The 13,992-nt window shown below is 39.5% G+C and overlaps 1 protein-coding gene across 3 annotated transcripts in view; it reads left to right on the forward strand.

Moving 5' to 3' along the window:
- The window catches only part of SLC35F1 (solute carrier family 35 member F1), a 240,972-nt gene that overhangs the window by 184,187 nt on the left and 42,793 nt on the right, over nt 1-13,992 (forward strand). For all 3 annotated transcript variants that reach the window (XM_065056742.1, XM_065056741.1, XM_065056743.1), the window contains exon 3: nt 3,091-3,218. In XM_065056742.1, the coding sequence (XP_064912814.1) occupies nt 3,091-3,218 (128 nt within the window). The remainder of the gene's footprint in view (nt 1-3,090; nt 3,219-13,992) is intronic.

Genomic DNA, 13,992 nt, shown 5'->3' on the forward strand with positions numbered 1-13,992 from the left:
TAAAGAAAGAACGGTCCCCAGATTAACAGTGTTAAACATGCATTGCTTTTCGCTCACATATCCCTCAAATAGGGTCCATCAGTTCTGGTGATGCTTGTATATCTGCAGAACTGATATGTTAATGATAAACAATAATAATAATGTGGGCAGACGGGCCTGGTCAAAAGCCAGACCTTTCTTACATCCTGAGTAACGGGAGGTGTAGTGAGTGGAAGTAAAGACTAAGTAGGTGTCACAGAGAAAGGTGCAGCTGCTGCACAAGGCTTTTTTTCCAGGAGCAAATTCTTTGTTTTATTTCAGTCATGCTGAAAGCCTCTACATCTCTCTGCTTTCCACTGAGTAAGGCAAAGACACCTGCTGTGAAGCTAAACCAATGTTCACCAGAGCTGCACGGGACCTGCATAAATTCATTTTGGTGTTGCTTTTTGTTCTGCCCCGCCTTCTGAGCTGAACCTAATATTTTGATGTTTAGAACATCTCAGTGCTGCAAATCAAAGATAAAATACCACTTGCCAAATATTTTTCTTATTTCTGTCAGTAGCAAAGAAAGGATTGAGAAAGCGAAAGAGAGAACGGTGTATGTCAGTTAAAACCGTAGAAGATTTAATTTCCATTTCTGGAAACTGACTTTACCCATTAGCCAGAAGTCATCACCATACATTAGTTTTTAAAGCTAACTTATTTGGCCACATCTGAGCAGTGCAGTGCTCTGTGGTTGGAAACTGAAGCTGGAGAAAGGAAGCACCAGCAAACCAAAGGCACCAGAAGAGTCCTCAAGCTGTATCCATAATCCTCATTCAGGCAACCCAATTCCAGTGCAGTTCTTGAGCCTGCTGCTTCTTTCTGCTCTGTCGGTACCACCAAGGTCCTTCTGTAACAAAAACAGATCCAGGTGGGATTTTCACTGCTGGAATAGAGACTGCAATTTATGTCTTTGATTTTTAAGATTTCTCTTTACAATTAAAATGAAAAATCACTCTGAAATGTTAACCATGCCATTCCATAGCATTGATGTTTTCCATTTCATGTTTTAAAGGTATTATTTGGGCAACATAAAAACTAGAGATCGGGCTCCAGTACCTGGAAGGAATCTATCTACGTGTTTTACCTTCATTTTAGTAGGAATTATGACATCTAATCTCAAATGCTCTTTTAAAAATACCTCCCTAAATGTATTAAAAAACAAGATCTAAAATATTGCTCTTTCTGTATGCACAAATCATCATAACAAATACGTAAATGTAGTCATAATTCATGTCTGAAGGGTGGGATTTTGTTTTTTGTGAGTTCTCCTGTGGGTTGGTGGCAAAAGGAAAGCATGGTATGGTTGAAGGTATTGACTTCATATTTAGTTTCTTGAGTAATTAGCCTACTCACCATCTTGTTCCTGCTATTCTTCTGCTGCTTACTGAAAGAAAGGGAAAGAAATAGAAATAGAAATAGAAATAGAAATAGAAATAGAAATAGAAATAGAAATAGAAATAGAAATAGAAATAGAAATAGAAATAGAAATAGAAATAAATAGGGAAAGGGAAGGGAAGGGAAAAGGAAGGAAAAAGGAAGGAAGGAAAGTTTTGCAGTCAGTGTCGTTGTCAGTGTAATGAAGAATTAGGTTCTTGCCTAATAATATCCCACTGGAAGTGTATGTGTTCATCTGTTAATCAGCAAATATCAAAATATTTGGGTGCTTTGTTCAAGTAAATATGCATTCAAGTGACTCAGTGGGGCAAATATTTAATGTCTATGATTTCTGAATCGACTTCTGAAGTAATTATCCATTTTTCTGTGATTGCACTTTATAAGAGATGAGATAGTCCTATGCTATTTCTGCAATTTCTGATGGTATGGCAGCACATATATCACTGTGTCGGTTTGAACCAAAGAGCGAGCACACTTGTGATGATGGAAAACGATGAGGGAGAATTGAGAAGCCTGAGCAAGTCTTGGTGACAACTGACGATAGTGTTCCTTTTCTTCTGTATTTTCAAACACTCATTTCGATGATGACAGGCACTTAGAAAGGCTGCAGGAACATGAACATGGGGTGTTTTTTTAAAAAAAACTTTCAAGACAATTCAAATTCAATTCGTAGTACTTTGGCAGTACAAGTCAACCCTACTTAGATCCCTGTTCTGGCTACAGACTCTTAAAGACCTCCAGTTGTACTGTGTTCAGTCTCAGTTGGTTTGCTGGCCCCTATCACAGTGGGGTCCCATCACATGTGGAGTTTACTGTAATGCAAATAAGTAACAGGTCTGCCCACCCTCACTAATGAGCTGGTTTCTTTTGAACAGAAAACAATAATAATCCCTAGCCTAGCATGAGGAATTCTTTGACCTTTTGAAAGTTGTGGGTTTGATCTGCAGGCGGTTTTGTACTGTCAGTCTTCACATGGTGGAAATTAAGTACTGTGTGATTGACAGGGCTCCCTCAGAAGGCAGCGAGCCTCGTGCTTCAGAAATCGATCCTGGGAGCAGAGCAACCTGTCACACAGTATCTGTTTGTCTCAGTACAGCTTTTCTCTAAACAAGTCTGATATTTTGAACCTCTAGGTTTGTAATAACCATCCTCGCAACAAGATCTGTAATTTGTCCAAAGGTGATGCTGTCACACTCCTGCTCTAATATTCCATCATATTTGCAAATACTGGTAATCTCCCTCTCCGGCAAAACCCTCTTGTATGATACAACATTTTTCAGTATGTATGGAAAGTATAAATGTATGTAATAAACTGCTCCATTCTTTAGCATTTTATATGTCTGTATATATATGTGTATATATAAAAGTAAAACTAAGAACACATTTACAATCTGTTCAAGCTGCACTTGTTTATCCCAACATTGTTTATATTTCAAGTGAAGTGACAAGCTGACCCTCACTTATTACTTCTCCAAGCTGGCTGGTTTAATATCTGCGAGACCAACAGGGTATGTTGGTTTTCACCTCCTTGCAATACCTCTTTATATATGGTGCTTTTCAACTGCATATTGTAAATGCAAAAGATCTTCTAGATAATTTCTCCTGACAGGCAGGTGTTGTGTGCATGTAAACCTAAGTCTTTTACATAATTCTTCTGTTTTATTATCACAGGAGAAGAAAATTTGCTGGCAATCTTGAAAAGGAGATGGTGGAAGTACATGATCCTGGGGATAATAGATATAGAAGCCAATTACCTGGTAGTCAAAGCTTATCAATACACCACTCTTACTAGTGTACAGGTAAGGATTCAAAGGATTTTCCCTTTTGAGGTAAGGTAATAGGCCCAGTGAGGTCAGAGATGCAGTGTCCATTGGCTTCATTGCACTAATAACTAGTTGCTGCCTTTGTCTTCTGCGTACTATTTAATACTGTATCATAAGACACATTTTTTTCTTCTCGGACTATTTTTATTAGTCAGTATTTTCCAAACTACAAAAGCATACTGACTTTCATTTTATTATCATTTATCATTTATCATTTATCATTTATCATTTATCATTTATCATTTATCATTTATCATTTATTTCATTTTATTTTCCTGTGCTAAACCATTCATAATCATATTTTTGGCATTATCTGCTTAATTTGGCCCTTTTATGAAAATATATTCAGATGGACTGAAATGTTTTTCTTACTTTATATTGTGTGAAAATAAATGAGTACTTAGATCTAAGTGCAAAAGTTGTCTGGTGGGTTTGCCCTGGCTGGACACCAGAGGCCCACCAAAGCCATTTGATCACTCCCCTTCTCAGCTGGACAGGGGAGACAAAATTTAACAAGAGGCTCATGGGTCTAGATAAGGACGGGGAGAGATCACTCACCAGCTACCATCATGGGCAAAACAGACTTGACTTGGGGAAATTGGTTTAATTTGTTACGAATCAAATCAGAATAGGACAATGAGAAATAAAACCAAATCTTAAAAACATCTTCCTCCCACCCTTCCCTTTTTCCTGGGTTCAGCTTCACGCTCAGTTTCTCTGCCTCCTCCCACCAGCAGTGCAGGGGGATGGGGAATGGGTGTTGTGGTCATTTCATCACACGTTGTCTCTGCTGCTCCTTCCTCCTCATGGGGGCACTCCTCACACTCTTCCCCTGCTCCAGCTGGGGTCACTCCCACAGGAGACAGCTCTCCATGAGCTTCTCCAACATGAGTCCTTCCCATGGGCTACAGTTCTTCACTAACTGCTCCAGCATGGGTCCCTTCCACATCATACAGTCCTTCAGGAACAGACTGCTCCAGCACAGGTTCCTCAATGGGCCACAAGTCCCACCATCAAACCTGCTCCAGACTGGGCTCCTCTATCCATGGGGCCACAGGTCCTGCTAATAATGTACTCCAGCTTGGGGTTCCTATGGGGTCACAGCCTCCTTCAGGCATCTGCCTGCTCCAGCATGGGTTCCTCCATGGACTGCAGATGGATCTCTGCTCCACCGTGGACCTCCATGGGCTGCAGGGGGACAGCCGGGCTGCACCATGGGCTGCAGGGAATCTCTTCTCTGGCACCCAGAGCACCTCCTGCCATTTTTCTTCAATGACTTTGGTGTCTGAAGAGCTGTTTCTCTTGCATATTCTCACTCCTCTCTCCAGCTGCTGTTGTGCAGGGTTTTTTCGCCTTCTTATCTGTGTCATCCCAGAGGCGCTACCACCGTCAGTGATGGGCTCGGCCTTGGCCAGCAGTGGGTCCATCTTGGAGCTGGCTTGCATTGGCTTTATTGGACATGGGAGAAGCTTCTAGCAGCTTCTCACAGAAGCCACCCCTGTAGCGCTCCCCTGCCAAAATCTTGCCATGTAAACCCAATACAGGATTTTTAGGATTCCATAAATAGATCTGAGTGCAGAAGTTGTTATTAAGTAAAATGAATGTAGTTACAATGAAGTCTTACTTCAGTGCAAGTAGTTAGATGTGTTATGTTTTATAACAACTTAGCTACAGCTATTGAATAGTGTACTCTCCCTTAAAAAAATCATATGTGCAGTGAATAAAAGTTAGGATAGCGATTTCTCCAAAGATCCAACCTGTATATTTTAAATGCAAACACAAAAGAATCGTTACTCTTCCTATTGAAGTTGAAAATGTAATAATAGAAACATTTTTAAGAGACTGGGAATTATCTGTCTTGGGAAATCATTGCGTACTTCCTTGCTAGTTGTTCTAAAACAAACCTACTCCCTTTTTACATTATCTCTAAATAACTGGGCAACACTAGGTAGTGTTCAGTGTATTTTACACTTTATTTACCTGAAGTTTGCTTTAGAGACAGTGAAATACAGGACCACCAGATAATGTTCTGCAAAATCAAAGCTAATTAGGAATATACTTCATCCGTAGTTGAAGAGTGATATTGAAAAACACTGAGCTTGTTTAGCTGAATAAGAAGCAAAAATAGAAGAAAACTATGAATTCAAGGAATCTGAATGTGAAGTTTATGTTAAATGTTCACAAATGCCTCAGCCATCAGAATGTTGGTTTGAGAATTCTTTGAAACATGCCCAGGCAATGTAATATTCTTTAACACTTTTTCCAAATCAGATTACTGAGTACAGTGTAAAGCATAAATCCATACTGTCTCATTTTATAGCTACTAAAAGTGTTGAAGAGAAAAGCAAAAACTGAACTGCTTCTTTTGCATGTTCACTCATAGCAAGCAGGAATAGCAGACTGAACAAGACAATCCAGGTCATTAAATCCCATCTTCCACAGCCACCAACAAGCACGTTTCAGAGGTTCATCTGGCTGGACCCAGGACACAACAGTTCCAGAAGGTGCAAAACCTCCCACTCTTCTGCAATGAGCATGGCCTTTAGTGTAGGACAGGAGTGTCAAACTCTTTTTCACCAGGAGCCACAGCAGCCTCGTGATTGCTTTCAAAGGGCCAAATGTAATTTTAGGACCATATAAATGTAACTACTCCTGCATTTATACAGTCCTAAAATTACATTCGTCCCTTTGAAGGCAACCACGAGGCTCCTGTGGCCCCTGGTGAAAATGAGTTTGGCACCCCTGGTACAGGAGATCAAAAACTACAGCATGAGGAGGAAGCAGCAGGATTGTTCAAGGGCATTGCCGGTGTCTCAGCAGGGAATTTGTTAGCTGAAATGAGCCTCTTTAAACTGAGAGAGAGAGGAAGGGTGGAACAGGAGAACTGTCATAGGGCACAGACCGTGTCATGTCTATTTTAGACCTCTTCCACATCAATATTACAACATAGTTCAGGTCTCTTTTCCATGCAGCTTGAAAGAAGGAAGAGGTAGAAGCTCAAATGCTGTCAAGCTTTTTTCCAGGAGTGGAATGAATGCAGTTGTCACCTTTTCCAGTAATTGTCCTGGATTTCTCAGATACATGTGGAATAACTGGGAATACCTGCTGCATTTTAAATTCATGCTTTCAGTTGAATGAGATTCTAAGTGTAGACAAGCCCAAAGATACAGTGAGAATGGGATGGGGATGAGGTAATGCATTAAGATGTTGAATCAAATGACACATTTTATGAAATGTAGCCAAACACCCTATTTCATTTAAAGATGAAGCAGAAGAAGCTCAGGGGATTATTCAGCCTGAAACAGTGTTGGTCAAAGTGTGTAACAGTATGAAATGAAGACTGAAAAAAAGGAAATTAAAAGATGAAAAAAGCAAGCTTTTCCTGGAATCTGATTTCTGAAGAAGCAAACAGGTCCAGTCTTTCAGGAGCATTATCTGAAAGGCCTGATCCTGCAAGAGCACTACCTGTGAGGCTATAAATCCTCACTGGCGTGTAGCAAGAAGTGTTCAAATCCCTTCAGAATACAGACCTGAGAAACCATTGCTACCTACCACAAATCCGCACATCTTTGACTGAAGGCTGTGGGAGCTGTGCTGATGTCCACACTGACTGAGAACTGAGCCCCTTGAGTCAATTTTGGGAAAATTTATTCTCAAGAGGCTTTACACTAAGGCTTTTTTGATGTGAAGAATATAAGAGGTTTTGAAATTATCACTTCAGTAAATGAAAAATCTTGCAGTATTTTTATAGTGGTGGTACATGGACCATTTCAGTAGGAAATCAGTTTTACAGTATATACTTTTTTTAACCATGGTATCTCTACTCCGTTACGCAAAACTAACATGCAAGTGTACTGGGCTTGTGGTGCTTTTAGGCAAAAAAATTAAGCTGCTCACAGCAAAAAGCCAAAGTTTAAAGCTAAAAATATACCTTTATTGCAATTGATTTGCACTTCTGCTTCTACAAAAAGCCTCTAAGCAGCCAACAGCTTTGTTTCCCAAGGAGCTTTAAATTCTTAAGACTGTCAAAGTTTCTAGTTTAAGCTCTTTTTTTCCTGTTGTTTATTTGTTTTTTGTTCATTTTGGGTTTTTTTGGTTGGTTGGTTTTTGTAATTGACATAATCTCATCATGGTTCCAGGAAAAGACTGAAAATGGTGCCCTGGTTTTCACCATTGTTTCACACCCAAGTCTTTCCTATATTTTTCTTTAAGAATCCATTTTGGTTTTGGTCTGGGAAAACAGAATTTTCTTATAAACCTTCCTATATGTCATTCACTGGATGCCTTCACAACTACAGTGAATGAGGATATACACAGGCATAAATCAGAGATGAATATGGTGCCTAACCCTTACTTTTGGACGTGTTTCTAGTTATTTCAAATCCTCATGTACTCTGTAGTTGCTGTCTGAGAATGTGGCACTCAGTTCCGTCACAAGATGAAAAACAAAAACACAACCAATAATGATAAACAGCTAAAAATAAAAGACCCCCCCTTATAAACTAGTTGACATTAAAAAAAAAAAAAAAAAAAAAAAGATTGAAAAGCAATGCACTGTTTATGTTTCAGACATCAAGGTGTAAGCCAATTGCTAAGGCTGAAATCCAAGGTACCCTTTAGGTACATGCAGTGCAATCCAGGGTAAACTACATTTAATAGAGCAATCCAAGAAACTCACACCTTATTGTCTACATACCTAAAATGTCATAGACATCTAACATCCCCTGGTCTGTGTGTACTAAACTGCTGCTCAGAGCATAATCCTGGGACATGAAAACATGTGTTTTAACCTCTCAGGTTGCTGCTTCTTTGGTAGCTTTAAGTTCTGAAAGAACTTGCATGCCCAGAGTGCTTCTGTATTGATGGAGACAGATGCCTAACCACCGGCCTCCATTTTAAAATTCAAAAGCTAAGTATTCCTATATCAAAGTACCCTGAAGAACCCAATTTGTTAGGTATGATCTTAGTATGCCTCAAGTGCTTACAGAAAGCCTGGAGTGCTTACCAAATGGCAAGGGTAGAGCCACCTTTTACATAAAGTCATAGCTGTTAAAATAGTAGACTGCAGAAGAGGCTTGAGTTAACCCCATCTTAGCTTCCCACAGCCATGAAAATGCTTGGGCCAGTAAGTGAAGACTGTTCTCTAGAGGGTACATTTAAAAATTGGGTATACACCAGGTAGAAGGCACAGTGCTTTGTCACTGGATCAGTTTGATATCCAAAATGACATATTTCCAGAAGTACCTGAGATCAGTCACACTTAATGCTCTCAGACACGTGTCCTGATTCCCAAATGGCCAAAATCTTGCAAAAAGATCTTTAGTTTCAATTTGATGTATTAATCTAACTTGCACTAGATTTTGCAGCCTTCTTGTGTGTCAACTGTACCCTGTTTCCCTCAAAATAAGACAAGTTCTTATATTAATTTTTGCTCCAAAACTGATTACTGTTTTACATGGATAGTTACCTGCACACTATTTGAATTGACTGTTTTTATGAACTGTAACTAGGGCTTATTTTTGGAGTAGGGCTTATATTTCACGCATCCTCAAAAATCCTGAAAAATCATGCTAGGGCTTATTTTTGGGGCCGGTTTTATTTTTTGGGGAAACAGAGTAACAGGGGACAAAGTGCATTAAACACTCCATTGTAGACTAGCACCCAATCCCATAAACTTTTTTTTAAAACTCTGCACTTAACTTTCAGGGCTGCCTGTGGTAATGCTTTCCATATTTATCCTAATGGTTTAGAACAACCCTGGTGTAGGCCTGTGGAAGGTTTAATAACTATTCAAAAAGGATGTTTTAACTGCTGTTAAAGACACCTTTTACACAGCAGATAAAATTAGTTACCCCAGAGGGAATTAAAAGATTGTGAAGTTCTTTAAGTTATTTATGTCTAGGTATTTAATTTGTTTGAAACTATGTTTTGACGTCAGCTTTCCTGTACTGCATTTACAGTTCAGTGCACACATACATTCTACCAAGCCCATAACATCTTCCACTAAGCCTGTTATGATGCCAGCGCTTGTAACCTTGGCTGCCAGGGGAGCGCTTTCTCATCACACTGATCTGCGTTATGAGGCAGGCTGCCCTCTCCCTTCCCCCGACCTTGTCCCCATGTTCATTAGCTCGCCTTTCTCCAATAGACCGTTCTGTCCATCTGCATGTTACCCTGTTGCGTTGCACCGTCTAGAGGTAAAATTATCCTTTTTCTGTGTTATGACATCACATAAAATCTGGACTATTTCTGCAGTGCCTTTCATAGTGGCACTGGAGAATATGCATACGATGTCACAAGAAATAAGATGCTGTCAAAGAGAGAGCTATGTTTTCAAATAGTGATTTATCTGGTAATTCATTCCTTGGGCAATCAAGCCTTTGATTGGCATGATGGAAACAAAGGTAGTAAAAGCTGGGATTTATAGACACCGTGAGACAGACAATAAAACTACGATGCTGATGTTCTCAGCTACTCTCAGATCACTGTGAGGCTCAGCAGTACATCATACTTCCAATTACCTCTGGCAGTTTTCATACCTCAACAACTGCCACCAGAAAAGGAAAGGAGTCAGCAGTAAGTGCTTACTATAGGAGAGCTGGATGGCAATAGACTTTGCTTCATTCTTGGTCCCTATGGACTCAATGTATGTTGAGGTAGAAGGTTTGAGATCGTTTTGAAGCAAATCTAGGAGGTGAGGAGGAGGGGACGTTCAGTATTGAAGTTGTTGATCCACCTTGTCCAGTGCCTGCTCACTTGGAATATCTCAAAAACAGAGATAAATTCCACTCCTTCCCTTCCTCCCCACATCTTATGCATGGAATACTGACCATACTTCCATGTTGTGCTTCAGGGCAGAGAGGCAGTACTGCAATGTTCATAAGGTTTGCAGATCAGCATTGTGGAGAAGTGCTGCACACCATACATTTATACTGTGAGTCTGTGGGCTGTATCTTGCATCTGATTTATTATTGCACTTTGAGTTGCTGTTCTGACTTTTAGCTGCGTTACATATCATGATTCTGTGATTCTGTGGTTCGCAGAGCAGCCTCTACAGTGTTCTTAGTTTCTCTACGTGAATTTGGAGTCAACTAAGCTCTCAGTCTCCAGAGCTCCTACCTCTAATGGCAAAATTACCCGGAGCCACATTTTTTACTAACATAAATATGCAAAATCTCATTGAGGTCTGTGGAGCTGTACCCCATACAACAGCAAAGATTTTTGCATTCTGTGCCCATTTTGCATATTCTTACAGGTGAAATGCAAAACCAGAGGTTTTTCTGCAGGAAACATCCTGAGGTTGTTTTTCCGAGACCATGATCTAATCCCCTGCATAGTTTACAGCAGCTGGTGACATGGAGGAGTTTCTAATAAGTAACTTTGAGAAAACGGTCTTCAAAGCCCATATCCAGTCATCTGACTTAGAAGCAAAACAGAAAATAGGGTGGGGGTTTTTCTGCAGAAACGTGTCACTGCTGGCAGAGCTGTCTGCTGTCTTAGAATGATCTTTTTCTGACAGTACTATGTAAAATCAGAAGAGGAAGGCAATTAAAGGCCATTTCTGTGATCAGTTTGTTGGTAACTCTTCCTGTTATTTGAGCAGATCATGCACAGGCACAGCTGGAGTGCATGTAACAAGGGGAGAGGATGAAGTGGTACATTGTAAGGTTGATTTTTTGTTTTCTTTTTAAGACTTGAGATGTATTGGTAGCAAACTGTGTCCACGGGTAGAGAGTTGAGAGCAGAGGAACTGTGGGATGGATGTGATCACCACCTTCCATTTAACATAACTTTAAAAAGTGACTCAATTCCTTCTCTGTGCACAGAAAGCTGAAGCTGTGATATTATTCATCTTGGGTGTTGGTGTGTTCAAGTCAGGTGGGGGTCAAAGTCTTTCAGTAGTGAAGGTTTTGAGGGAATTTCTGTGTCCTTGGGGAAAAAGAGAAAATCCTGAGAACAGATTAAAGGAATTGATGGGAACAGCTATAGAAACGTCAGTCATGTGGCTCCAAGACAAAAATTAGAGATCTTGTAGGCATAATACTGTTTTAAAGAGGATTCAGGCTGGGAGCATTCTTCTGGCTTTTGTTTCTTCCATGTCATGGAAATGAAACTTTTTTTTTTAAACAAATGACATCACTAACTGATTCTTTCACCAGTCTCCCTACCTGGAGTACCCTACATTTTGGACGGTGAAAAAATTAATAGCTTTTACAGTAATTCCCTGATTATATAAAAGCTGTGCAATGAAATTATCAAGTTGTGATGAAATAGCTAACAGAAACACAAAAGGTAAAATTAATGCTGCTTTTTTATTTTCATTGCTTGAAATAATGCTGTCAGAAATGCTGGCAGCATCCACACGTTCCCTGTAGAAGGTTTCGGTCACAGGGCAGCATGATCATGACGCAGTTCCCCTGGAAGCCGGCAGCCAGTTCCGTGAGGGTTCACATCGCAGCTGCTTTGGTACAGCTGAATCAAGTGTGTGCGGTGTTGTGAAGGTAGTGTGAAACTGGAATAGAAAGAGCCCTCAAATGGGCAGCAGATCCTTTCTTCCCTTGAAAAAGAACAAAGCAAATGTCGGAAGGTGTGTTTCTTACTGGTGTGTTTCTTACTGTGTTTCTTACTTTGTTGTTTTTGTAAACTTAGCAGTTTGCATGCTGAAATTCAGTAGCCATCACAGGTACAACATTGGATGGGTACGACATGGATTCTACTGATCCCTCTGCTCTGGAGATGGGCTTAGTAGGGGGTGCAGCTGATTCTCTGCGTTATTTGCTGGAGGGCAGCACTAATGAGAAACCCCTAATGTGAAAAAAAGGGCTTATAACTGGGGGGTAAAAAAAACAATGAATGTTTAAAAAGGGAGATTCAGCTCAGCTCTTCCCATAGGGAGTTTGCTGACCAGCTTTTTTGGTTTTTGATATTGCTGCGGATCAGCAGTTTACCCTCTGTGTTTCAAACCTTTTTTGTAAAGCTTGCCCGGTCTCCTTTTCAATGACTAACACTACATTCTTGCTGAATTTGTGAGATCAGAGAATGGATATTTACTGTTAGCAAGAGAGTATTTGTCTATTATTCACTAGTATAATAAAGTCAATGCGATTTAACAAACAAGTGATATGAGGAAATACATTTCAACGTTGCGTGTCATCAACAGACTTAGAAGCCGTGTGATATCTTTTAGGGTTAAATAATAGTCTTCAGTCTCTACGACGACACAGCACTTTTATAATAGAAATTAGTGTCTGGAGGAGGATATATCAATAGTTTATGCATTTTTGTATCCTTCCTTCTAAAGTAGCCCAATTCAGAGCTGTGACTGAAAAAAAAAAACACAGACAAACATGTCAGCATCAAAGAACGTGGTCTGCACCACATACTGCTATCAGTTTTATTATCTTCCCATGGCAAAATAGGAAATACGTTTTCTTCTAGTTTAGTGAGATCTGAAAACTTCCGTAATTAACAGGAACATTGATTAAAATCAGGTCACTTATTAATTCCGTATAATGTCAGGGTGTAGGCAATACCTTTTGAATAAGCAATTAAAAAGAAGGAAAACATCGAAGGTATTTCTTAGGGAAATACTGGTAATCAACTGACCTTTATGTACTATAAATGAAATTCAAGCTAAGCATAATTTATCTTCGTTATTGTAAAAACTTTATAGTCAGAAAAATTGCAATTAGGTATAATGTTTTTTTTCCTGATAGCTGAAATAACTAATAACAAACGAAAGAAAGAATGTAAAAAAAAAAAAGAAAAACCAACACACAGAAGAAGGCTCTATTGCAGATCAGGTAATCCATAATCTCTTGTCTTTTGTCTGTAGAACATGGATGCATTTTTTTCTTCTAGTAGGCAGGTTTAATGATAAAAAGAAAGGCAGAGCAAATTTAGCCCTGGAGAACTGAAATGTAAAGCAATACCTGAAAAACAGTATTAGCAATGTACACTAGGTTATCTTATTGCTTGTATTGTAATAACCTAATATATTTCTGTCTACCCCATTGTTTAATTGTACTAAGCATAATTCAAAAACTGTATAATGTCAGTGAACATTACTTACATTTAATGTTTACATCTATTGATGCTGCAATATTCCAAATAGCAATTTGTGGATTAGACCTTGGACTAACAGCCCCAGAAGAGTGTTTTCCAGCTGCTGTCAGCATTGTTTGTTTGTAGCAGGTTCTGTTCATGCATCCCTTCATGTTAATGGTTAAAAGACACATCTTCACATACTGGAAAGCATAGATATGTTTAAATATTTATGGAATGAGAGGAATTTTTTAAATCTTCCCCTGAAAGATTGTTAGTGGGAATTTGCATCTTGAAGTAAACATGCTGCAGGTAAAAACAATTTTTATAACTGGCTATTGAAATCACACTAGCACCCTAATATGTCTCATATTCGCAAGAAAATGTTCTTTTTTGTGTGCTTAGCCTGGCGTAAGTAAAGCAGCCCGTGTCAGAGCTCCTGTCCCACAAAGAACAGGCAGTGTCATGTCCTGTGTGTAGAGGTGATTCCAGATGTTAGGGGTCAGAAGTATCCACCCTTGAAAGACAGTAGTTAGTGGCTGAAAGGGGACATTTTCATATTTTTAAATTTATTCTTAAACACTGAGTGAGTGACCGGAGCTCCTGATTTTGCAAAATCAAATAATTGATCCAGTAATGACTGAGGTTCACTCACCTTCACACAGAAAAGAAAAACGCTTGCAGATGCTTACCATCTTACTTAACA

Source organism: Columba livia, chromosome 3, assembly GCF_036013475.1.
Source record: "Columba livia isolate bColLiv1 breed racing homer chromosome 3, bColLiv1.pat.W.v2, whole genome shotgun sequence".
In the NCBI taxonomy this organism is placed as follows: Eukaryota; Metazoa; Chordata; class Aves; order Columbiformes; family Columbidae; genus Columba; species Columba livia.